Source organism: Girardinichthys multiradiatus, chromosome 13 (assembly GCF_021462225.1).
Source record: "Girardinichthys multiradiatus isolate DD_20200921_A chromosome 13, DD_fGirMul_XY1, whole genome shotgun sequence".
Lineage (NCBI taxonomy): Eukaryota > Metazoa > Chordata > Actinopteri > Cyprinodontiformes > Goodeidae > Girardinichthys > Girardinichthys multiradiatus.
This window is the reverse complement of record NC_061806.1, coordinates 43673967-43699778: the sequence shown is the minus strand read 5'-3', so window position 1 is coordinate 43699778 and position 25812 is coordinate 43673967. Positions and strand designations below refer to the sequence as shown.

Here is a 25812-nt window from a genome sequence, read left to right as displayed (position 1 = left end):
GAAAAGGGCTCCACGACTTCCTCTGCACACCAGCGCTGAAAAACTGCCCACTTTGATGCGTATGATGCTGTGGTAGAGGCTGCTTGTGCGCCCTGAATTGGGCGCACCCCATCTTGCGGGAGGCCCAGCCTCTCTAATGGTGCGTTCACACCGAAGGCGAAGCGGAGCGGAGCGGCGCGAGGCGGAGCAGCGCGAGGCGGTGCGAAGGAGACGGAGGACGTGGCGTGGAGGGCGCGCCGAGCAAAGCGAGAGCGGAGCGAGAGCGATGGACGAGTTAAAAAATCTGAACCTTTTCACGTTGCGTCAACCAATCAGGGACTGGATGTGGCTGTGACATAGGGTGAAGGACCACAGCAGAGAAGAAGCGGTTGTCATTGAAGATGGAGGACCAGATCATAGTGACAGTGTGCAGCAAGCCAGAGTTGTATGACTCAACTAATTACTTTTACTGAGACAAGTACAGAAAGGACCTGGTTATGTTTAGGCACAAATATCTTATATTTAGGAGATGTGGACATTAAAAATCGGCTGTTTTTTTATTGAGCTGAGATTTATTTACTCACCGAAGACAGATGGACAGGCGTTCAGCAGCGGAGATATAGTGCCGGTAGTTGGCGTCCCGGAGGCTGATTCGTCTCCCAACGCGGGACAGCAGATGTTCGAACTGGGTCCTGGATAGATGGAAGTACCGCTGAAATCGACCGTCGTCCAGATGCAGCTCCTGTAGTAGTTGGTGGTACTCTCCGAACTGTTCCCGTCCCTGAAGAATCTGGTGAACCCAGGGATGTCGAGGTTGGTGGCGTTTTTTGGCTCTCCACAGGTAAAACACAGTGATTATCCGTGAAATCCATGTCCGCCATGTTCAGTTGAAACCAGCAAGCAGCGGATGGAAGCTCCTCCTATTTGATGACGCGGCGAAGCGTTGCTGCTTGTTGCCAAATGGCAACGCAAAGTTCACGCAGAATGTCAACCCTAACCCTAACCCTAACCCTAAAAGCACACAAATGAGGCAAAATATTATCAGAATCCGCGTTTGGTGTGAATGCACCATAAGCGCTCCCGTTCAGCGGCCAGACCCAGAGACGTTGACCTAACTCTGGGACGCTCCTGATTGCCCCTCCCGTCTGGAGGAGTGCATCCTCTCTCCACGGCAGCTGCCACGGGCGACCTGACACCCGCTGCTGCAGGCTCAGAAACCATGGCGCACTTTTGCGCTCGGGGGCTACGAGAATCACTGAGAGCTGTTCCTCTCGGACTCGATCCACGACCCACGGGATCAGCGGAAATTGAGTAAAAGCGTAAAGGAGCGTTTTCGGTGTCCACTCCTAACGATGGATCCTCCCGTGGGCTCAGTGAGAACACACAACTGGCATTGTGTGTTCTCCCGTGTGGCGAAAAGATCCACTGCTGCTTTCCCAAATCTGCTCCAGATCTGAACAATCAGGGGGAACTCCCTCTGACAGGATGCGGGGATTTCCCCAGTGGGCCAGGTCGGGTCCCACTGAAGGAGGGACTGAGATTATCCGCCTCTTCTGATGTACAGGATCTATGCGCAGGCGGATGAACCATCTCTGAAGACGTCTCATATGGAGCAGATCCAGCGGAACAACCATGTGAGCCGCTGACATCATTCCCAGTAATCGCATAAGTTACAGAGCTGTCACTACGCTGTGAGGTTGGACATGGAGGAGAAGCGCTGACTCTCGGCTGAGAGAGCCGGCCTCTCATTGTGGCTGAGTTTAACTCCACCCCCAGATAATTGATCGTCTGGGATGGGAAAACCGAACGTTTATGGAAAACCCCAGGACTGTCAGATGTGCGACCAGCTTCTTTGTCTGTACCGCTGCTTCCTCTCTGGACCGAGCCAGCAAAAGCAGGTCGTCCAGATAAGAGGATCCTCATCCCTGCCGAGCGCAGGGATCGCTGTCTCCACATATCTGGAGAAAGTGCGTGGGGCGAGAGAGTAACCGAACGGCAGGCGGTTGTATTGATATGAGATCCCCTCATAAGCGACGCAGATATTTGCGGTGTTTTGGGATGATGGGGATGATGGGGTGAAAATAAGCATCCTTCAGATCTATGGAGGTGAACCAGTCGTTCTGGTGAACGTTCTCCATCACCTGTCTGACTGTCAGCATGTGGAAACGTCTCTCAATGATCGCTTTGTTGAACAGGGACAGATCGAGAATCGGCCTCATTCGTCCTGTTTTCTTGGGAACCAGAAAATATCGAGAATAAAACCCCGTGTTTTCCTCTCCGCGAGGAACCCTGGAAATTACGTTTTTTATCAGGAGTTCCTGCAGTTCTGACATGAGAACGGAGCTCTGTTCCGGGGAGGAGAGGACTGTCTCCAAAATCCCTCTGAACGGTGGGGGGGGGGAGACAGGAACTGCAGCGTGTAACCTCTGCTGATCAGTCTGTCCATCCACCTGTCCAGGTAACATACGCGCCACCACTCAGTGATGCTCTGAGAGCGGCCGCGCATTTATCTGTGGTGCCGTGGTGCTCATGGATACGAGCCAGGCTAGAGCCCCTACCACCGTTCAAGATCCTCTTGAGAGGTCTGCATCTGGCCCAGCACAGACTGGAAATGAGGCCCGAACAGCCCATCCGGGCTGTCTCCGGGGCGGAATCGTCCGATTCTCAACCAACATCGAAGATGTCCAATGCCTCCTCGAGGGAGCATTGGTCTGCTACGGGGAATTCGTCTTCTAGCGGGGAGAAAATGGCTAGCCGCCGTTGTTTCTCTTCCAGAGGAAGACGCCTGCAGGAAGGGCAGGTGGACTGCGGGGTCAAGGCCAAGGTAGCGTGATCAGGACCGAGGCAGCCCTCGCAGATGACATGCAGGTCGTAGCTCATTATGTAGCCGGTGTTACAAGTCGGGCAAAGGCGGATAGTGCCGACGCTAGCCATTGCTCTTCTTCCAGAAATCAGTGCTCTTAAATTGCTGAAGAAAAAATGGGAGCCGTTTGTCCAGTCTCACCGTAATTTATACGGACCGGGGTGGGGCCCACACAGCAGGTGGGCGTGGACTAAAGTTTTCAGTGCTGCGCGCGAAGGGATAAACCCACTAGTGACAGCCTTAAAGGGCGAAGGGCAAAAATAGAACTGAGCGCTACTCTGCCGGACAGGAGACGGTTGAAAGACAGAAAAAAAGGGAAAATGCATATATGGCACCCTTTATTACGGAGCCCGCGAGGGGACATGGGGGATTTTTTTTTCTTGTGCGTTCTCACGCAACAGTCTTTTGCGTTATCTCGCAATACTTTGTGGGATAGTTTCCAAACCAGATAACTGCAAAAACGGAACAAACACTACACCCGTTTTTGAGATTTATTGATTTTTATTTTGAAATCTGCCTTAAATAAAAGGATCTTCAATCAGACTTAAAGACAGTTTTTATCTACAAGCTGTCAAACTACTGAACAATAAAACTGCACGAAACCACATCTGTGACACTTTATTTGCTTATTACTGCTGCATGATGTGTACTTTTTGTGCACCCCACTTTTGTTTTTCTCGTGATTTGAACGGTTCTTCTTAAACTAAGCATTTAATCGCATTGTTGACAGCGTGTTAACCTGCATTACAAATAAACCATATCAATGACATATCAGTGCTGTTTGTTTTGTGAGCAGTTTGTCAAATGCACAGCTTTCTCAAGGTGATTAACAACTTTTGCATGAGAACGCAAAAGAAAAAACTCCCCCATGTCCCCTCCCGGGCTACGGTACGAAGCCCGCGAGTACCATAGCCCGGGAACTGACATGGGGGAAAATATATATATAGTGTGCGCATGAGATAGTAATTCGTTCCCACGAAGTAGGCATCCAGTGACCTGTGTTGCAGGAGATGTGTAACTCGTAAGTGATGAAGCTCAGTGTACGGTGCGTGTTTAAACGTGTATGTGTGCATCCGGTGGTGGCGCTGTGCGCTGTCAGACTGGGACCACGAAGAAGAGTGTGCGTGCGGTTGTGTGTTACGGTGACAGGGGTGGAAGTTCAGCTGGCCACGGTACATTTAACGCAAAGTCAGTGTGCAGTACAGTTATTAAAAACTCCGCTGCTTCAGCAACCCCAGTCCCTTCAATTATCATAGAAGTCTCACCCCCTGTGACCCGCAAGTACAGGGAGTTAACCCCGAAGGGAACAACCATTTTGGCCCTGGAGGAGGCATCTCCCCTGTGTTTCCCGACCACCCACAGTCAGGAAGTGTAGGCAGGAAAGGTTAATGCTTTGCGATGCCAGGCTCCTCAGAATCTCTTTGTAGCTCCTCCCCAGCCTAAAATAAAACTTGATCAGATCATTTGTGTCCATCCAGTTGTTGTTTTGTTCCTCCGTATGTTTGAGAAAGTGCGCTGTTTTAGTATTTTGTGAGGACGTTATATTTATGTCATGGGAACGAAAAATTCGTGCACACGCTATATATTTTTTCCACATGTCAGTTTCCGGGCGCCGTATGAATAGTTGAATGTATGAATATGAATCAGTTAGAAACAAAATGCAAGAAAGTAATAAACCTCATGAGTGGGAGTATTTGGGGGGCTTATAAGCAGTCACTAATTTAGTTTATATACTTTATATTTATTTCTAGTTTATTTATATATGTGTATATTGTACATTGTAAATATGTATATTCTTTGTACAAACTTGGCAATAAAGCTGATTCTGATTCTGATAATGAATATTTACAGGGCTCTTATGAGATCAGCATCAGACTATGGATGTATGGTATATGGAGTAGCAGCAAAATCAACATTACAATTAGCAGATAAATTACAATACAGGGCTTTACAAGTATACACTGGAGCAACCAAGACCACCCCCATCAATGCAATCTTAGTAGAGTCTGGAGAGACTCCTTTTGAAATGAGAAGAACCAAAATATCACTTTCTTACTGGATAAGACCTAAAACCAGTGGACAAGAAAACCCAGCTACAAGTAAATTATAGAACTTCTGGGAATACTCCAAATATAACAGAAATGTGGACAGGAAAGCAATGGGCAAAAACATATAAGTTAGATGACAAGAAATTCTCTAATAAATAATCCAATAGGGGCTGTGCCACCATGGCTGTATCCAGAAACAAAAGTAGACATGAAAGCTCTTGAAATAAAAAGAGAATGGAAATATAGTGAAGTTGGTGTTAAAACCAGAATGTTTATCAGACAGTCTTATTGTTGGAATAATTGAATAAAGATTTGTCTTATATTGTTGTTATTTTTTAACATAACTATTTGATCTTATAATCATTCAAGATGTGTGTGAGTAAATGATCTGATGAGTTGTCTGCAGGCAAAGATCATAAATGGAGCTGAGCTAGCAGAGAAGGAAGCAGTCCAGTTGAGGAGGTCATAAAGATGAAAGCTGATTACACTCAACAAAAGGTAACTGATCCTGGACTGGAGGAGATTGTGGAAATGTGTTGTTAATGGATAAAGTTGTTTATGACCAGTTTACGATGCAGCAGTTGTTTCCCCATCCTTTAGAGTTTAATGGTTTTGTAAACTAGGGACCCCCAAAAGACAATAAAAAGAGGATTGCGGTCGAATTGTTTTCAGAGCGGTGGAGAGTTTGTAACTGAAAGCAACTCTGACCGTCTCTCCTCGCAAGCGAGTAAAATAACTAATTCTTTGTCTCTCTCTTCTTTTTGTGTTGTTATACGTATTGTAGGTTGATTAACCTTGACACTTATTACAGTTATTTAAAAATTTATACAGATGGTTCTAAAAATACAAAGGCAAATATGGAAATAGGGATATTCATTCCAGAATTTCAATTACGTATCTGTAAAAGGTTAATGCATCTAATATATTTATATACTGCAGAAATTGTAGCAATTATGATCAGTTTACAAAGGGTGGTGATATGCAGGGACTCAAAAGCAGTAGTAGAAAGTATTCAATCAAAAGGAAATCATAGAGAAGATTTAGTTCTGGAAATCCATCAAGATCTGTTAATGTTATCGCGGTCTGGAATAAATGTCCAGTTTTGTTGGGTACCAGCACATGAAGGGGTGAGAGGAAATGAAACAGCAGATAGATTATCTAAAAGGCTCTGAGGAAGAAGATAAGGGTTTAGGTTGCATTTGGGAAAGGTGATAGGAAATAAGTAATTAAAAGGAAGGAAACAGAAATTTGGCAAAAAAAAAGAATGAAAATGAGAAATGAAGATGTCCAAAGCTGCCGCACCCTGTTGGCGGTCAGACGCCTCGGAGCTCCTCCGGTCCCCATGAAGCGATCACAGACTCTATCTAAAGACTTTTAAAGGAACGACTCTCAAACAGTTTCTAACTTTTACCTCTTTTAATGTAAATTAAGGCAGAGGAATGATTACAGAGATCAGCGCTGAGGCTCCCGTCTCGGACCGTCACCGTCTGTTAGAGGATGATGAAGAGCCTCGATAGAAGGTCACATATAGTTTTATATCTGGTTCTCCAATGTAATGGATGTTTCCTCCCTCAGTGATTATCAGTAGACTTTGTGTCACCATTGTGGTGTCTATCTGGTAGATTGTGTAGTAGCGGGTGTACATACTTATTCTAAGTGTGCTGCAGGTTTCTAATCAAACCAGTTATACCAGCTGCTCCACTAACACCCCCAGTGCCCCAGCTTCAGGTCATTTATGACAATCCTTGGGTCATTTATCCTTGTAATGTATGTTTATGAGCTTCTTATCCTCTTGTAACAAAAGGGAAACATTAGAACTTATACTTTATTTCACTATAGTATAAATGGGAAAAACAGCTATGAGTCATATTAATAAAGGTTATTCCTAACAAAGAAAACTATATAGAATTCAAGAATTTGTAATGAAAAAGCTTATCCAGCTCATCCAGCCAGCACCTGTCAGTGGATCAGCAGCTTCCTGAAGGACCGGCAGCAGCAGGTGAGGCTGGGGAGCATCTTCTCCCGCACAAGAATGTTCAGCAGCGGCACCCCCCAGAGGTATGTTCTCTCTCCACTCTTCTCCCTCTACACTAATGACTGGACCTCAGTGAACCCGTCTGTGAAATTCCTGAAGTTTGCAGATGACACCACTGTTATTGGACTGATCCAGGACGGTGATGAGTCTGCATACAGACAGCAGGTGGATCGGCTGGTCCACTGGTGCAGTCAGAACTACCTTGAACTGAACCCACTCAAGACTGTAGAGACATTGGTGGACTTTCAAAGAACCATCACATGCCCCCCTCACCATCCTCAACAACACTGTATCAGCTGTGGACCACTTCTGGTTCCTAGGAACCACCATTTCTCGAAAACTGAGATGGTCTTCACACACAGACACTGTTCTAAAGAAGGCCCAGCAGAGACTGTACTTCCTGAGGCAACTCAAGAAGTTCAACCTTCCACAGGAGCTGTTGGTCATCTTCTACACTGCCATCATTCAGTCTGTCCTGTCTTCATCCATCTCAGTGTGGTTTGGATCATCCACCAAACAGGACAGGTCCAGACTGCAACAAATAATCAGGACTGCAGAGAGGATCATCAGGGCTGACCTTCCCTCCATCCAGGACTTATACAGGTCAAGGGTCATGAAAAGAGCTGCTAAAATCTCTGCAGACCCCACACACCCTGCACATAAACTGTTTTGGCTTTGACCTTCAGGTGGCGCTACAGAGCAATGTTTACTAAAACCAGCCGCCACAGAGACAGTTTCTTCCTCCAGGCTGTTTCTCTGATGATCTCTTGACAGTCAGAGGTCCAGAACAACACCAGGCATGATTGGACCGATCCCACATTATATTCTGTTGGAAAGTCAGTTGTGTTTATATGTACATTTCAAAAGATATTCTTTATTATTGAGAGCAAAGTGGACTGGAGTCAAATTCATTGTCTGAACAAACTTGGCAATAAAGCTGATTCTGATTCTGGAGAAAGAAGCAGAAGGGAACATGTGATTTTGACTAGACTGAGAGTAGATTATACCTACTTAAATATTTGGTTTTTTTAGACTAGGGAAAGGAAAAATGATAAATATGAGGGTTGTGGAGAAAAAGAAAATCTAGATCATGTTTTGATTATGTGCTATAAATATAAAGCTGAAAGAGAGAGGATGAGGGAAGTCGTAAGGGAAACAGGGAGATAAAGGAGTTTAAAAAGAATATAAGGAACAGACGGTGACAGGGAGGAAATCAGGATTATTAATAAAGCGTTGCTATTATTTTTACGTAATACTAAATTTAAAAAATAGAATATAGTAGGAACACAAAGAGCTACATAGTCTTGTACACTAGGTGGCGGTATGCACCTTTAACTTGTTTGCAATCCGCCTATAAAGAAAAGAAGAAGACCGGCGTTAACACCGGAAATGGATCGGAGCATCATGACGTAGACGTGCCATGATAGATTAAAGCCGCAGGTGAAAACTAGAAGCTTTGGGTTTAAAACATTGATTTTTATTTTCTCTGTCGGGTCTGCATTGAGCTCAGGTAGGTTTTATTTAAAAGCTTGTAATGTAACGTAAATCTGTAAATCTCCGGAGTTTGTGGCTGCACGTTGGTCCTGCAAGCAACACACAAAACCTGACAGAACCCCTCTATCTGGACCAAGCGGACAGTCGCTCTAAGAACACTGCAGGATTGCGTCGTGGATCCAGCGGCAGCTTATATGACAACGTAGAGGACATAATGGAAACCTTACAGATCCCTGAATGGTTTAACATGTTTTATTGTTCAAAATGCCTCAAACTTTGATGTCCCTGCGTGGCCTTACATTACATATGGTAACATACACTCACCGGCCACTTTATTAGGTACACCTGTCCAACTGCTCGTTAATTTCTAATCAGCCAATCACATGACAGCAACTCAATGCATTTAGGCATGTAGATATGGTCAAGATGATCTCCTGCATCTCAAACTGAGCATCAGAAAGGAGAAGAAAGGTGATTTAAGTGACTTTGAACGTAGCATGGTTGTTGGTGCCAGACGGGCTGGTCTGAGTATTTCAGAAACTGCTGATTTTCTGGGATTTTCACGCACTACCATCTCTAGGGTTTACAGAGAATGGTCTGAAAAAGAGAAAATATCCAGTGAGCAGCAGTTCTGTGGGCACAAATGCCTTGTTGATGCCAGAGGTCAGAGGAGAATGGCCAGACTGGTTGGAGCTGATAGAAAAGCAACAGTAACTCAAATAACCACTCGTTACAACCAAGGCATGCAGAAGAGCATCTCTGAACACACAACACGTCGAACCTTGAGGTGGATGGGCTACAGCAGCAGATGACCACACCTGGTGCTACTCCTGTCAGCTAAGAACAGGAAACCGAGGCTACAATTCACACAGACTCACCAAAATTGGACAATAGAAGATTGGAAAAACGTTGCCTGGTCTGATGAGTCTCGATTTCTGCTGCGACATTCGGATGGTCGGGTCAGAATTTGGTGTCAACAACATGAAAGCATGGATCCATCCTGCCTTGTATCAACGGTTCAGGCTGGTGGTGGTGGTGTAATGGTGTGGGGGATATTTTCTTGGCACACTTTGGGCCCCTTAGTACCAATTGAGCATCGTGTCAACGCCACAGCCTACCTGAGTATTGTTGCTGACCATGTCCATCCCTTTATGACCACAGTGGACCCATCTTCTGATGGTTACTTCCAGCAGGATAACGCGCCATGTCATAAAGCACGAATCATGTCAGACTGGTTTCTTGAACATGACAATGAGTTCACTGGACTCAAATGACCTCCACAGTCACCAGATCTCAGTCCAATAGAGCACCTTTGGGATGTGGTGGAACAGGAGATTCTCATCATGGATGCAGCCGACAAATCTGCAGCATCTGTGTGACGCTATCATGTCAATATGGACCAAACTCTCTGAGGAATGTTTCCATTACCTTATTGAATCTATGTCACAAAGAATTAAGGCAGTTCTGAAGGTAAAAGGGGGTCCAACCCGGTACTAGCAAGGTGTACCTTATAAAGTGGCCGGTGAATGTAAAGTATCAGGTTTATATTTACAAAAGATATAAAAGCTACATCTGTTGAGGCTTCTCTTATACATAAAGATTTTTGACAACTGATTTGCAGATGTGTTTAAGGCTTAAACAGTCAAATCTGTTGATAGCATAACTTCACCCTGAAATTAAGTGTTCACTGATTTATTTTAAGACCTCACCTCCAGCCCTGAACCATCTTCTTAGTCTGTTTGTGCTGCAGCATTGCTGCTCCTAAACATATAAAATAGCTTCAGAGATGCATGTCTAAGGTACGGCTCCTGAGCATAAATGTGGCACATTTTAAAAATAAATGGGGGAAAAGATCCACCTGTCGGTTACCATAGAGCAGCATTTCACCGTATAAATATGCAGAACACTTGTGGGTTAGGGTGAGTTCTAGTTAGTTAACCCTAGTTCTAGTGCAGCTGATAACCTCGTATTCTAACCCAAATATTCTAACCTGACCTGTTCTCTTTTCTGGATCTATTTTATTAATAATGTGATGTTTAAACCTTACCCCCCACCCTGAAGCTGCTCCTGGCTCTATTCATATTTTATCACTAATCATTTAACACCTCGCTCCAGCTTCCTCCGTCTCTCCACCTTTTATTGCTTCAACTGCCTCACTACTTCTGACAATATTGCACATAATATCTAATATAATGTCAGACATGCTAAATAGCCGAGGATGATTAGGCGTTGACCTCGTGTAACCGTTACTCTCTGACGTCACTCTTTTTAAGAAAACAAAGTAAGTTCTGCTGTTGTTTAAGTCTTTTCTTTGGTGGTGGCATTTTGCTGAAGTAAGATGACAAAACATTTTTTGGATGGTGTTGCCGTTACTGGGAAGAATGACAAAGTTAGCCGTTCAATAATGGACGGGTGGCCACGCCGGGATCAAGATGACATCACAGATTTGATTTCTAAATATAAATGTAAACTAACAAGATGTTAGGAACCTGTCATATTCATGACAACATTCCCTACAGACAGTTTCACCTCATTCAGAGGTCTCTGATCAGACTGATACCACAGAATCCTGCGTCTGTCCCACATCACAAACACTAGAACAGCTGATGGAGCCAGTGACGTCACGCTGCGTTGCGCTTTCAAAATACAAGCCCGTGAGGTAAAGATTTCAAAATCAAGTATTTTTCTCCTCCGTGGTATAATTTTGGGGGGAACAAATGCATCTGTCTCCAATATTGGGGGGACACGTCCCCCCGGTTCCTAGGCCTATAGGTTGTGGTAATTTGGCCTTTTTCCTATCATTAAATCCCGCTGTTTAACAGCTCTAACCATTTCAGAAACATTAGAGGAAATAACGACTGGGACTGATGAGAAGAAAACTGCTGCTGGGTGTTTGGAGACATCAAGAAGGTGTTTGTCACGATCAACCATGACTTATTAGGAAGTAAACTGGAATGATATGGGATTATTTGAGAAGGAGACAGCAGAATGTTGGGAGATATTTGTTCTGAATGCCTGGACATTGATTGCATGGTTCCTCACGGATCAATGCTTGGGCCAACATCTTTCATGATGTTTGTAAATGATTTATGTAAAAAAATCTAAAATAATGAAAATGTTGCTGCAGATGATGTGGAACTACTGTTAAAGGATTTGACAAATGAAAGGAACAAACTGAAACCCTGTTTGAATGAAAATAAGCTGTCTTTTAACTTGAGAAAAACAAAAATAATATCTGGGATCTGTTGGTCAAATACAGATAAATAAGTACATGAAAATAAAAATCCTGGCATTATTATTGATGAACTCACATGGAAACCTTATATGAAATATGTTCAAGGTAAAGTTTTAAAAAGCATCTCTCTGCTGAACAAAGCAAAGCCGGCACTAAAACAAAAGGTTCTGCTCATTCTGAATTATTGTCTAGTTGTAAATGGTAAATGGACTGAACTTATATAGCGCTTTTCCAGTCATACAGACCCCTCAAAGCGCTTTACACTAGAGCCACATTCACCCAATCACACCGATACACAGATCGGTAGGCAACTTGAGGTTAAGTGCCTTGCCCAGGGGGGGCATCAACATATGGCAGGAGGAAGCTGGAATCAAACCCACAACCTTCTGATTGCAAGATGACTACTCTTCCTACTGAGCCACAGTTGCCTCAATACCTACCTTACCATACCTAAGGTATTGTGCAGAGGTTTGGGGCAACCATTATGAAACTATACTACAGTCACTAAGAACATGACACAAGAACAATAAGAGTAATTAAAATTGTTGGTTATTGGAAACAAACTAACAAACTTTTATAAAATCCAAATGAGACTGTACAACACATGTTCACCATGTGGACTTTATAAATATCCTCAGTATGACTAATACTACGGTACTGTGTTAAGATTCATTGACGTATTACAGGCAGTTCTGATTTAAAGCCAACAATAAACAACCAGAAAATCTTCAGAAACCATTTGGCAGGGTTCTGGTGTTGGGGTTAATGGAGTAAAGCTGTGGAACCATCTGAATGTCCAAACATCTCAAATACAAGAATAGGGTCATTATACCAGATGTTATACTTATTATGCCTGGGTAGAGTATTCTCATTGTTTTATTACACACAAAATTGATTATAATAGAGGGAAGGATTATTGTTATTCTTGCTGTAGTTATTATTATCTCTTCTAGAGATCTTCTAGATCTCTCTCTCTCTTTTTTTTTTTTTTTTGCTGTGTGTGTGTTTATAAAACAGCAAAGTGACTGTACAACCTCTCACTACAGAGTTTGCCCAGATGGCCCTGCAGGGGGCGCTCAGGAGGAGCTTCGTGGCTCTCCAGAACCAGCGGGCAGTGTGGAGGAGCGTGTTGGAGGAGTGTGACCCTCTCATGGAGTCTCTAGGGAACCTGGGGGAGCAGATGAGGGCTCTGTCCCGGGTCCGGGTCTCTGACACGCCTCTCAGGGTGTTCCCTGACCTCCAGGAGCGGCTGCAGTTCCAGCTACTGCAGGCTGCAGACCTCCTGCTGCAGAGACTCATGGACAGAATGTGAGTGGAGCATCAGGACACAGACCTTACAGAACTGGATCGCCCAATTTTACTCATTCCTGCTGGACTAATCTGACAGAATATGTCATCTACAGGTTAAATGGTTTTTAATGGTCTCTGACACCGAGAGGTCTTGTTGGAGATTGCAACATGTAAGCTAGTTGGATGAATAATGAGGAAAAAACATCTCCAGATATTCCTGAAGCTCTGTGTACCTCAGTGATCATGGGATTAGAATCAGACATTATTGACCAGATTTACTAACAGAAATCAATAACCTGGTCAATAAAACGAACACAGAAGGCCTGAAACCTTCAACAACCATTTTTAATCAGTAACTTTACCCTGGAGCAGGAAGTGGAGTGGAATGGCAACCACAGAAAAAAGAAAGATCTTCAGGGATCCTGGAGAACTGTTGATCCAGATCACTTTTTTCTGGACTTAGTTTTAGTCCAGTACCTCATCGGGTGTTGGGGGAATGTTGGTCTTTGACCTCTGATTCCTTCAGGGGGATAAAAAATTCCTAAATGAATTGGTGGTGGCAATGATTAGAAAAGCCAGCAGAGATCTTCTTGAAATGGGATCTTCATTTGTTCCAGATACACTGTTAGTTCTTGTTGAATCTGAGAACAATCTGACAGATGGTGTCTGGCTCCATTAGGTCCCGCATGCAGTCCATCAGAGACTCCATCAGTAACCAAGTGTCTGCTGTTCTGCAGCTGTACGAGGACACTGCAGACAGTTTGGATCTGGCAGTAGTGACGGAGCGTTCATCCCTCATCCCGTCGTTCGCCGACATGTTGGAGTGGCTTCAGGATGCTGAGCGTTACTACAGACAGCAGTATCCTTCCTGTTCACCTCTACGTGTTTGTGTCATGTTGGGTTTCTGGTTCTCCTGAGCTAACAGCCAGATTTCTGCAGAGGAAGACTCTGCTGCAGACGCTGAGACTGGACGACCTCTCACAGGTGGAGTGTGCTTCCAAGAGATGGAAAACTTTGGAATCTCCAGATTCAGAGCAACAAATTACAGGTGAGATCTGAATGAGGACATCATAACCAGCCTGTCAGTAATGTGACCCTCTGGGGTGTTTAATGATCTGGTATCGGTGGACTCTTTTACTGGACTGGAACAGAATAAACAGAACCGACGGACTCATGATGACCCAAGCCTCAATAACATCTCGTGTGACTGAAACACCCAAACTGGTGACCAGTTCAAATGATTCCCAGTTCTGGGAATCATTTGAACTCTTTTATGTGTGAGTCTGAGCAAAACTCTTGACAGCACAGTGCAATCTCTCTCTGTGTCTCCTTTCAGACACACTCTGCAGACTGTCCTTCTTCATGGAGTCCCAGTGAAGACCGTCAGCCTGAGAGCAGAACGTCTTCTGAGGAGGTGGAGCCATAATCTGACCTCAAGATATGTTACGGGATAAAACGTTTGTGCTGGAATCAGAAGAAGAAGCAGCAGAATCTGTTTAGACTCAAACTGACTCTTTATTTCACAAACTCTGCACAGCACACGGTAATATGTGAGTGAAGCTGTGTGCTCTGCAGCTCTGAGGGACTCAACACAAACCAAATAAAACTTCAGGTGTCAGGAAACAAACACGTTCACTGCATTAATACTTCAGTATGATCAGGAAGGACTCTGAGCCTCATCCCTGTCCTCCTCGTCCTACACGTACTCCTTCAGTGGCAGGGTGTTGGACGTGATGGGTTTTGGTGGCTCCTGTGCGGGTGAGTTGGCGAAGCTTCGGCCGATGTATCCCCGGCGATAGCGGCCGCCATGCTCCATGAGCGGGCAGGTGCTGCTCAGGACCGCACCGCTGATCATCAGGATGACGGCGGCAGCCCAGCCCAGGTAGATGGCCTGGCCCAGCTCCCGCTTGTGCATGATGGGCACGTTGGGGTTGTAGAAGTCCTGGACGACGGTGTTGGCGGTCCAGGAGACCGGGATCAGGATGCACAGGCCTGTCAAGATGAAGAGGATGCCACCTGCAAGCGCAATGCCCGCCTTGGCACGGCGGTCGTCGCCAGCGCAGGTAGTGCACTTCATCCCGCAGCAAGACACGGTGCAGGAGAGCCAGCCCATGAAGATGGCAAGGCACATGAGGGCGCGGGCTGCCTGGATGTCCGGTGGCAGCGCCAGCATGGAGTCGTAGGTCTTGCACTGCATGTGACCCGTGGTCTGATAGATGCAGTTCATCCAGATGCCCTCCCACTTTATCTCCGAGGTAAGAATGTTGCTGCCAATGAAAGCTGACACCTTCCACTGCGGCAGCGCCGTGACGGCGATGGCCATGATCCAGCCCGTCACAGCGCAGGTGAAGCTGATCAGCTGCATTCCTGTGTTCACCATGACAACGGTATCTCTGGAAGTTTCTCTGTTGTGGTATCTGATGGGATCTCTGGGTGAACTGGTCTCTAGTTCCGTTAGTTCCTCTTATAGTCCAGAGGTGACCGTGTAGGCAGCCATGTTCTTCTTGTTTCCCAACATCAGCTCAGAGCTTCAGGTCTGCAGATTGTCCTCAGGAGTTCCTGTTCCTTCCTGATCTGGACAACGTGGGTTATTGATGAGCTGAGCAGAGACCTGCTGTGGGCTGTGGACCATAAACCCACCCAACCATCCTGCTGCTGATCAGAACTGTGTGCAGTCTACTCTGGACCTGCTGATTATCCCAGTGTCAGTCTCCTGGTTTGGTGTAGTCTTACTGAGGTCGGAGAGAACCTGATCCCAGTCGTCTGATGTTTCTCTGAGAGGATCCTGTAAAAGGAAACTGCTGCTCCACACCCTTTCAGGGTCTGTCCTTCAAACGTCCAGCTTCAGGCTGAAGATTCAAACCTGGAGCTTGACGGTTGAAAATATTCCCAGTTTTCCTAGCTCATGAACCGAACTGGCTGCAAGCTGAAGTGTCTCCTTGTGAACAAAGAGCGGTGTTTGAACGCCACTTCAGATGCTGAGTCGCCCTTCCCCCCATGCTCTGCCCAGATGGGTTCCCAGAAAGGTTTATTAAGAAATTAAGGCAGAACCGGTCTGTGGGTCAGAATAGCTCTATAGATGGACGGAGGCTTGGACAGCTGAGGGGGCTTCGGTCAAGCCTCTAACAGGTTTGGGTCTGAACACGTCGACACGGGGCTGCCGCGAAACACTCGCTTGTCTCACTCACTCTATGAATTAAATATGGCAGCATCCAGATCTACGCTCAGGTTACCTTTCTCCGGTTGCCTGTGATCTCCTCGGTAACCGTGGCCATGACAACCAGACACTGTAAACAGGACAGGAGAAGGGTGGAGACCTTCAGGAAATGTTTGTTTCTTCAGGAAAATCTTTGACATTCTCCCAGTCGGAGCGATTTAGGATGGTGGTTGTGGTTTTTCTTCACATTGCCACAGAGTATGAGAACAGGATAGTGAGAACCTCCTGTTTTTTTTTCATCCTCATCCTGGATGTTCTGATTCAGCGAAGAAGATGCACGCTCTGACCTGAACCTGACACGAGTGTGAGTGTGAGAGAGAGAGAGTCTGCTGACCTTTTATCAGGAAGGTCTGCAGAAGATCCAGGAAAAGAGCTGCAAAATCTGGTCTACCCGCTCCAGAACAGGTCCTTGGTTTATGGTGACTAACTCATCCCTAAACTGAGCTGCAGCTTCCAGTGATGATTAATCCTTCTGCACAGATTCCTACACATTTGAAAAATTCCTGATCCAAATGTCCACATTCCTGTTAGTTTTTACTTTCTCCAAACGCTCCACAACCGACTATGAAGCGGCCAGGATCAGAGGGAGGTTCCCACCTGTCTGATCAGGATGATCCTGGACATGTCCCACCGGGACAAGACATGGGTGCCGATCCAGGTCAATTGATAACAGAAGACGTGGAGCAGGGAACAGGTTTTAGTTCCTATTGAAGGAGAGTTTGGTCCCCGTTGTAGATGTTTCAGGACTGGACTAACTGGTGACTCACCAGTAGATGTTAGAGGCCATATTGTTTGAAACTTGAAACCAGGATGAAATCCAGTTTATAACGAGGATTAAAAGTGTTTTTCCAGGATTTTCTGCCTCTATACATTAATCTGAACCTACTAGAAAACAGACTCTTCTTTTGTCTGAGTGAGCGAACCTATCTATCTACTCTGGATCTATGTCAGCGTTTCTGATGGTTGAACAGGACCAGACTCAGAGGTTACACTGCTGTGCAAAAGTATTCACACCCTAGATCGGATGTGACAGCATAAATTAGTGCACCATTAAGTGGAAGGAGAGTTATTCATGTTTTTTTTATATAACAAATCTGAACTGTTTGTCGTACATTTTTATCCTGAGTCAGTACTCTGTAGAACCACCTTTTATCTGCAGGTCTTTGGGGTTTTTCTCTACCAGCTTTGAACATCTACATCTCGATATCTATGCAGTGTTTGTCTGCGTTTTTGAATTCTGGGATTACTTCTGATAACTTTATAGCATAAGGAAAATCCGCTTTTTGAAAAGATTACAGATAGAAGGCAGCAGTTTAAAACAAAGAAACGGAGAACTTTAATGTTGAGTTCATCTCAGTTGATCTTTTGCTTTAAAATGTTTTCTTAATTTAAATGACATCCGTTAAATTGATCCCACATACAATGAACTGGTATTGGTAATAACAGTCCAGTGGTGATGCTTTATTGCCATTTATCCAATTCTTGAACATGTTTCATGTCTTTAGGAGCAACAACCTCTTTGGCCAACAGTTACAAAGTAATTGTCTCCAATAGTATTAAACCTATTTAAAAGAATAATTTGAAATTGTTTGTAATGCATCTTTTACCAATAATGTTATTTCTTATAGAATTTCTGAATATGTATTTTACTGTCCTCCAACAGTTTATTGTATTATTCCCTCTTTTTTTTCATATGATAATGGTGATTTTATTTAACTGAACCAGTTGATTGGCTGTGAAGATACATAAAAACCCCATAAAATCCCAGGCAGAGTTCTTAGTTGGGCCCTGTGAGCGAGAGGGTCACCTCTTTTCACCTTTTAGGTTACCAGAGGGAAGTCTGACTTTTTTCTGTTATGCACTCAACAGCATTTTTAATAACCCGACATTTTTGAAGTATCTGGATGTAGTTTTGGAAGTGATCCATTCTAGGGATTCTTTGGTTCTCCTAGGGGACTTCAGTTCCCATGTAGGCAACAATGGAGTTGCCCTGCAGCGTGTGATAAGGAAGAATAGCCTCCCTGATCTGAATCCCAGAGGTGTTGTGGTATTAAACGTCTGTGTGAGGCATGGGGATGTCCATACCGAACATCACGTTCGGACACAAGGTCATTTATAAGGTACCAGGCCACCTTGGGCCAAAGCACGATGATGATTTTGTAATCATATCAGACCTGCAATGTCATGTCTTGGGAACTTGGGTGAAGAGAGAGGCAGAGCTATCAGCTGATCAGTGCCCCATAGTAAGTTGGTTCTGGTGGCAGGGGAGGCAACTGACCAGACCTGGTAACCCAAACAGGTGGTAAGTGAAAGCTGGGAAGGTCGGGCAGAGAAACCTTTTCAGCGATCTTGAACTCACATCTCGGGGAATATTTCTCTCATGTCCCGGGGGAGGTTGGAGACTTGGAGTCAAAATGGGTCATGTGCAGGACCTCCACTGCAGATGTGGCTTTCTGGAGCTGTGGCCTGAAGGTTACCGTTTTTCTGTCACAGTGGTAACCAGAGGACTCACTGGTGGACACCAGTAGTGATGGAAACAGTCAAGCTGCATAAGGAAGCCTTTGGGGCCAGGTTGTTCATTGAGGTTAGCAGACGTCCCTTTTCAAAGCCTCCCTCAAGACCCCAAGAAGTTCTGAAAAATTGTAATCCTGAAAAAGGAGAAACAAGGACTGGCCCAAGCTGTGTAGACTTTGGTGAGCAGAGCTCCGGACCCTCACGACGGATATTGTTAGGCGGTGCAAGGCGCACTTTGAAGATCAAGGTTCCTCCGTGGTGGAGGCTAATTCTTAAGATTCGGGAGAATGCAAATCGTATCAGTGTGCCACAGTGGTCGTCCCAGTTTTTAAGAAAGGGAACCAACTATCAAGGGATCATGCTTCTCAGTCTTCCTGGGAAATTACTCTGAGGTGTTGGAGGGGAGGCTCTGTTCAGGAGGAGTAATGTGGTTTTTGTCCTGTCAATGGAACAGTGGACCAGATCTTTACTGATCTTTATTGAAAGAAATCAAGCCAAATGTCAGCAGACAACATATCTCATATTGAGGCTAAGCTTTTCTAAAAACGACACCTCCATGTGAAATGTCCCTGAAGTTGGCTTTTTAGGAAAGCTGTCATGTTAATTAATGTGTAACTACAACAGATAAAATCTAGTTACATTTTCCAGTTTCACAATCATGCCTTGCAAGTATTAGTCCTCATTTAAAAAACCAAATTCTCTTCAAAGAGATACTACATCTGGATTAATAGGAATATATTTAATAAAAGTAAAATTCCTACATAAAGTCTCCTGTCAACTGATGCTTCTTTGACTGGTGTAAAAAACGTTGCCAAGAGGAATAAGGCAGCAGCAGAGAGGACACCTCCATTATTTAATAATTATTGATTTTTGCACAAATTATAAGGTAACTGTAAACAAGTCTGCATATCCTAAAATTAGTGTGTTACGTAAAGCAAAACGAAACGAGTACATGGTGTGTAGACAGTTGTATTAACCTGAAGGTTCTGGGATAGATTATACACATGTTGGGGTTTCATACTGTAATATCTTTACATGTTATAGGTTCTTTGAGAAAGGCACTCAAATATTTTTTTCCTCTTGCTTGTTTTTAACTGTAACTCACAGAGTCTAAACTTTTATTTTCCAGTGAAATCAAATTCAGCTGTGTCCGACTTAGCAGAGCGAGAGTCTTGAGAAGACTATGAAAATAAAATGAGGAGTGGGGGGTGTTCTGCCTTCATATTGTGTAATACAAGTAGCAAATAAATGATGCAGAGAGCTACAAGGGTTGGACAATGAAAGTGAAACACCTGTCATTTTAGTGTGGGAGGTTTCATGGACCTAAATTGGACCAGCCTGGTAACCAGTCTTCATTGATTGCACATTGCACCAGTAAGAGCAGAGTGTGAAGGTTCAATTAGCAGGGTAAGAGCACAGTTTTGCTCAAAATATTGAAATGCACACATTATTATCCTGCAAGAAGAATGGCTTAAAATCCCTCTGACCACTGTGCAGGACTTGTATATGTCATTCCCAAGACGAATTGACGCTGTATTGGAGGCCCTACACCATATTAATAAATGATTGTGGTCTAAAACCAGGTGTTTCACTTTCATTGTCCAACTCCTGTATTTCCCTTAGAAATCAGGATTGCCGCCCGTCGCATTTCTTGACCTCCAAGCCACAGGGAGCGCTGTTGCAACAAAAATATGTCTTATTTATTTATATAAGGGGGGAGGATCCCACTCCAAAAAACTGTTGATGTACTACTTCCGCTTCCTGTGGAGCTCCGCTACTAATCTTCCGTCAGACCTCTGGTTAAACGGCAGCAGAAGAAGGACAGCGTCAGGAAGCGGAAGAACAGAAGACGCTGCTGCAGAGGAATATACGGATAAGAAGAGCAGAAACAGTCAGATGAACTTTTACCCGGAATTATTCAACACGAGAAGAACGAGCCTGTAAGACTGAACTCAGGACAAATCTGGACCGTCATCAGCACCTGGTTTCTGTTAGAAAGGTGAGCTTCTGGTCCAGCATGTTGGCTCACAGGTGAGCGTCACCTCAGTCAGGTGGACATCTCTGGGATATCAAACAGATTCTGGCCCATGGAGGGAAACGGGTCGGTGTTCAGAGTCTAGTGAACTATTGTTTGTCTGTAAACGTCAAGGTCAGGTCAGGACGTCAGACTTTGTCTGAATTAGCTGGACCAGTTAAACCAGTAAAGGGAGTGAGTTAATCAAACCTGGATCAGATGTTTCCAGCACATCAGCTTTTACTTCTGGCCTGACTGAGTCCGTCTCTGACACTGTGTTCCTGCTGCAGCCTTGCCCAGAGGAACTTCAGCAGGATGTTGGAGCAGCAGGCTGATCGGATCATGCAGCTGTCTGAGTGGGAGGAACGCTGGCAGGAGAATAAGATTGGCTTCCATCAGCCGGAGATCCACAGGTAACCTCGATCTCACCTGTCCGTGTTTCCTGATGAACTGCTGTGTGAACGAAGGGCCAACGGGGTCAGAACTCAGCTGAAGTGAACCCGGTTTTTGAGAACAGAACCAAATAGTTTAGTTTCAATTCCAATCATTTTTGGATCTTTTTGTTTCTGAATAATCTCTCCAATCTCTCCAATTAGCCAGAGGATCTGACAGTAGTTGATCTCCAACAGGATGCTGCAGATCAACTACAATGCGGTGGTGAACAGACGGAGCAGCGTCCGGTTCTTCTTTCCTCTGTGTGGGAAAGCTGTGGACATGAAGTGGTAGGAACATCTGATTCCATCTGATCCCGTTTGTGGGAAGCCAGCTCCTATCTGTATTCATCAGCTGGCTTTGTCTGACCCGGCTCAGGTTGGCAGACCTGGGTCACTCTGTGGTTGGCGTGGAGATTTCTGAGATGGCCATCAGACAGTTTTTCCAGGAGAACAACATGACGTACAGCGAGGAGAGTCTTCCCTCCCTCCCTGGAGCCACACTCTTCCAGGTGAGTGGACGCCTCACACAGTCTGCACTCTGACTGCATCCCTTTAGACCCAATCAGCTGATCCGAGTCTGGATGTGTTTCTCTGTGCATATCCATTGCATGATCAACTCTCACTGGTGGATCTGAATGACTCTCTCAGGTAAGGACTTGAAATGGGGGGCAGGCCACATTCACTGCGCATGCTCAGAGAGACACCAGGTCAGATTGAGATCTGAGATCAGATTCCTCAGACCAGCACGTACCACTGAGAAAATCTGGTCTGAAAGCAGCAACAGTCATAGAGGCTGAACACACTGCCCCCTGGTGGTGGCTTTTTGTGTTCCTCTTTTAGATGAAGAATCAGAGAACTCATCTTTAGAGAAAGTTAGAATGCAGCATTTTATTCTTAGTCTCTTCAGTTTCATCCAGTTTTTCTGCAGAGATGATCTGTGTCTCCTTTGTTGTTATCAGTTGATCTGGGCTGTTCAGACGGTTTGTTTGACAGAAACACAATGGGTTTTACCTCAGCTGCTGGTGGCTCTGCAGTATGCAGAAGGTTCTGCAGCCACCAGTAAATGGTTTTACAGACTGCTGGTTCTGATTAGCTGTGAATTCAGTCAGAACCCCTGTCTGCAAGTTTTTCTGAACATGGAAAGAGTTCTCAATCGTGTGTGTTTTGTTGTATGCAGAACTCCGAGAAGAACATCTCACTGTATCAGTGCGACCTGTTCAGCTTCTCCAGGTGAGTTTGCCTCCTGGCTTCAGGATTTTGAGGAACACTTCAGTTGTCTGTGAGTGGTTCTGTTTGCCTTGCAGCTCCGTGGCAGGTCAGTTTGGAGCGATCTGGGACAGAGGATCTCTCGTGGCTATCAACCCAAAGGACAGGGAGAGGTAAGATCAAGTCCTATGTTCTGTGACCCTCTGCATGTCTTTCAGTCCTGAACCATGTCCTGGATTCTTCAGGTACGCGGCTTTGATCCTCTCTCTCATGGGTGGAGACTGCAGATACCTGCTGGACACGTTGCTGTACAATCCAGACCTGTATAAAGGTATGTTACCATGGAGACCTTAAGTTTTTGAGTTATGTCTGACCAAGCTCCAGGTCTCACTGTGTTTATCTTGCAGGTCCTCCATTTTTTGTCCCTGACAAACAAGTCCAGAGTTTGTTCGGTGAGTTTCAGCTCCAACATGTAGCAGAAAATACCCTGATCCCAACAATAAGTCCTGTAGAAGGAGATCCTGGATACATACTGGGTTTACAGGACAGTTCTAACCTGCTGGCAATAGAATTAAACCAGATCAGATCTTCATGTCAGACGTTTTACTAAAGGTTATTGTCTCTGCTGCCTCTAAAACCTGATAAATTGATGGATCAGAACTCCATCAACAGGAAAGTTAAATGGTGACTGAATGGAAACAATTCCTTTATTTCCAGTCACAGTCTGAAGCTTGGAGATTTCCTGTTTTCCTCATCAGCTTCAAGTCATCTTTTAATTTCCATCCCTGCATTCTAGGCTGCAACACATTCCAGAGACTTTGGTTTCGGACCACCGGTTCCAGTGCAGGTTTTCTGTCATGTTCCCATCTCATTCTCCACCTTTCTCTGTTGGAAACGGGCCAGCCCAGCAGCTCTACCCTGCTTTTCGTCGGCCTCCTGAAGGCTTCCTGAAGGCGGCAGATGTTAATCTAAAATCTCTTTTGGACCTTTCTGCATCAATGCTGCATCACAGAAGAGGATATGATCCAAGCCCATACCATGATGCAACCTCCTACCATCACAGAGCCTGGCAAGTTGGATGATTCTTTTCCAACCAACATCTGGAGATCTGATCCATGTTCCCACTGGGTGATGGTCCATCCCAGAAGCCTCTGAACCCAGAGAGGCTGACGCCTCCTCTGAGGTTAACATCAGGCTTCTTCTCTGCTTGGTAAAGTGTGTTGATGTACCTCTGTATTGTAGAGCTGGACAAAGGTTCTGCAAAGTAATCCCTGCTTCATGAGGTTCCACCAGCCAGTCTGGATGCAGTGCAGCTTAAAATGAGGACCATCCCAGCTGTTTCTGGAAGCTCCTGCACCCTAAAAAGCAGGACTAGGTGGACCTTTGATTAAATGAAGCTGATGGGACTGAGGAGGAGATATCCTGCCATCATGTCATCTTCCTGGAAATAAACATTGGATTTAAAAACATGTTTAAGCAGGTTTACATGAAGAGTGTGAGCTGTGTGATATAAGTGGTTCTTGCTTTGTTTCAGGGAGCAGCTGTAACGTGGAGCTGCTGCAGTCTGTGGACGCTCTCACAGACAGACAGAGGGCCTGGGGTCTGGACTCTCTGACTGAAAATGTTCATCTCATCACCCCAAAGGCAACAAACTGACAGCTGGCAACACGACGCTAGTCAGCAGCACCTTTCCTACCAGTCGAAGAATAAAGATGTTTTTAACAAAATATGTACTTCATAGCTGTTCTGTTACTTTGAACATCTGGTTTATTGGTAGATTCACCCACAAAAACCCAGAGGTCAGGTTGAAAGTCCAGGGAGAAGATTTAGATGCCAGACAGTAAAACCTCCAGCTCCATCAGCCTGAAGATCGCTTCAGACCTGAGCCAGTCCTCCTCAGAAGGATCCAAGTCTTATCAAGGTAACCCAGGTTCAGTTCAGGATTTTCAGAATCACAAAGCTGCTTCACTTCTCACCTGGGTCTGTCACCATGGTAACTTACTCCCTCTCAACCAGTCAATGTGCTGAGAAAATTAAAAGGATGGAGGTAGGTGAACGTCTTGTCCACTCCAGTTTTCTCCTCAGCGTTCCATCACTGTTCAGTAGAAAGCTTCTGTGGGAGACATCTGAGCAGAACTGGTCCAGGTGGACCTGAAACAGAGACTGGTTCCTCTGAAGTCTGTTTATGTTTTAAACTGAGGATGAAAAATGACCCATAATCATGTTTCTGAAATGAAACGCCTCCCACATGCTTGTTCATTTGTTTCCTTTAAGCCCGGTTTCTTCCTGCCTTCTCTGTGATTGGTCCTCCTGTTTTACAGGAACGTTACAGATCCAGAGTCTTAAACCCTGAGCTCTTACTGAGCCCATAACCAGCTTCTCATCAAACCTGAAGCTCTTTAGTATCACGGTAGTTAAGATGATTCTCTTGGACCTGTTTCATCCTATAGGGTCCAGATCTAGACGGTGTTCTGATCCAGTTCCAACCTGATATTTGAGCTGAGTGCATTTGCTCTCTGACTAAAGATCAGTTGAGATCATCAGTGAAGATATTGAAGCTCACCAAAGGTGTGTGAGCAGTAAGCTCCTCCACCAGGTCTGGCCTGCCTCACACTTACCTGCTGCTGCAGAAGGAGCTTTGTGTCCTAATTGGCTGAGCAATCTAGGACACCTGGAGAAGAGTTAATCTCTGAAAAGAGGAAGGAGAAGCTGGGACAAAGTTTCAGGCTGGGAGAGGAGCATCATGATATCTTTAGTTTTTTTTAGTTTTTTTTTTATGAAATACAAACTGATTTAATAATCAATATATACTGTAGGTCAGAGGTTAGAAGCTTCAACTCATAATCATTGGAAAGTGAGTAAAAAGCCAAAGTCTGAACAAAATACCGTGAAAGACCTTCAGAAGGTTGAAGAACCATTAATTCAGAAAACTTGAACAGATTCCAGAATGAAAACTGTATCCAGGCTGCTTCTGCCAGAGGTTTGAACTGATTCTTGTCAGTTCTGTCCAGTTCAACACAGTTCTTCCATCTCCATCCTGAGCATGCTGAGGAACTGGATCAGGTTCAGATTAAAACCTGAATTTGAAGCTCAGCTCAGAGATTTCATATCTCAATCCCGCTGAGACAAAACATCAGGATCCGGCAGATAAACGCTCAGCCAGCAGCCACAGCATTGTGTTACCATGGAAACCACTTCACATGTTGCGGGAAGGAAACCTGTGTTGGGCCTGAAGATCGTAAATCGGGATCCTGAAGGTCAGTCTGTGGGGAACATGGAGCTCAGGTGAGAATCGAGCTGATACCTTTTCAGACTCGGTGGCAGTTCTGTCTTCCTACCAGCAGAGGGACGCGTTGTCAGCCGGTGAGGAGAGCAAGCAGCCTCATCTCAGGTTTTATACCGACCGGTACATGGCTCCTCTGAAGGAGTAGTCAATCTCCTCAATGCTGCTGCAGGGGGACGTGTCCTCTTTAATCAGAGAAC

At 45.0% G+C, this 25812-nt stretch overlaps 2 protein-coding genes across 8 annotated transcripts; one reads left to right on the top strand and one right to left on the bottom strand.

The window, feature by feature from the left end:
* Positions 1–8273: 8273 nt before the first annotated feature.
* LOC124879902 (probable thiopurine S-methyltransferase) lies at positions 8274–24058 on the top strand. 7 transcript variants are annotated; one of them, XM_047384749.1, is made up of 9 exons: positions 8414–8435; positions 20980–21102; positions 21319–21411; positions 21500–21632; positions 22301–22353; positions 22428–22502; positions 22575–22660; positions 22737–22781; positions 23864–24058. In XM_047384749.1, the coding sequence occupies exons 2-9, from the start codon at positions 21005–21007 to the stop codon at positions 23983–23985; spliced, it is 705 nt and encodes a 234-aa protein (XP_047240705.1). In that variant the 5' UTR covers positions 8414–8435; positions 20980–21004; the 3' UTR covers positions 23986–24058. The 7 variants fall into 7 exon arrangements, with proteins under 7 accessions (XP_047240710.1, XP_047240709.1, XP_047240705.1 ...); XM_047384750.1 differs by lacking the exon at positions 8414–8435 and adding an exon at positions 20337–20674 and having other exon boundaries at positions 20990–21102; XM_047384748.1 differs by lacking the exon at positions 8414–8435 and adding an exon at positions 20369–20674.
* Positions 14641–20062, bottom strand: cldn35 (claudin 35). The gene has a single exon (XM_047384755.1). The coding sequence runs from the start codon at positions 15322–15324 to the stop codon at positions 14641–14643; it is 684 nt and encodes a 227-aa protein (XP_047240711.1). The 5' UTR covers positions 15325–20062.
* Positions 24059–25812: the final 1754 nt, after the last annotated feature.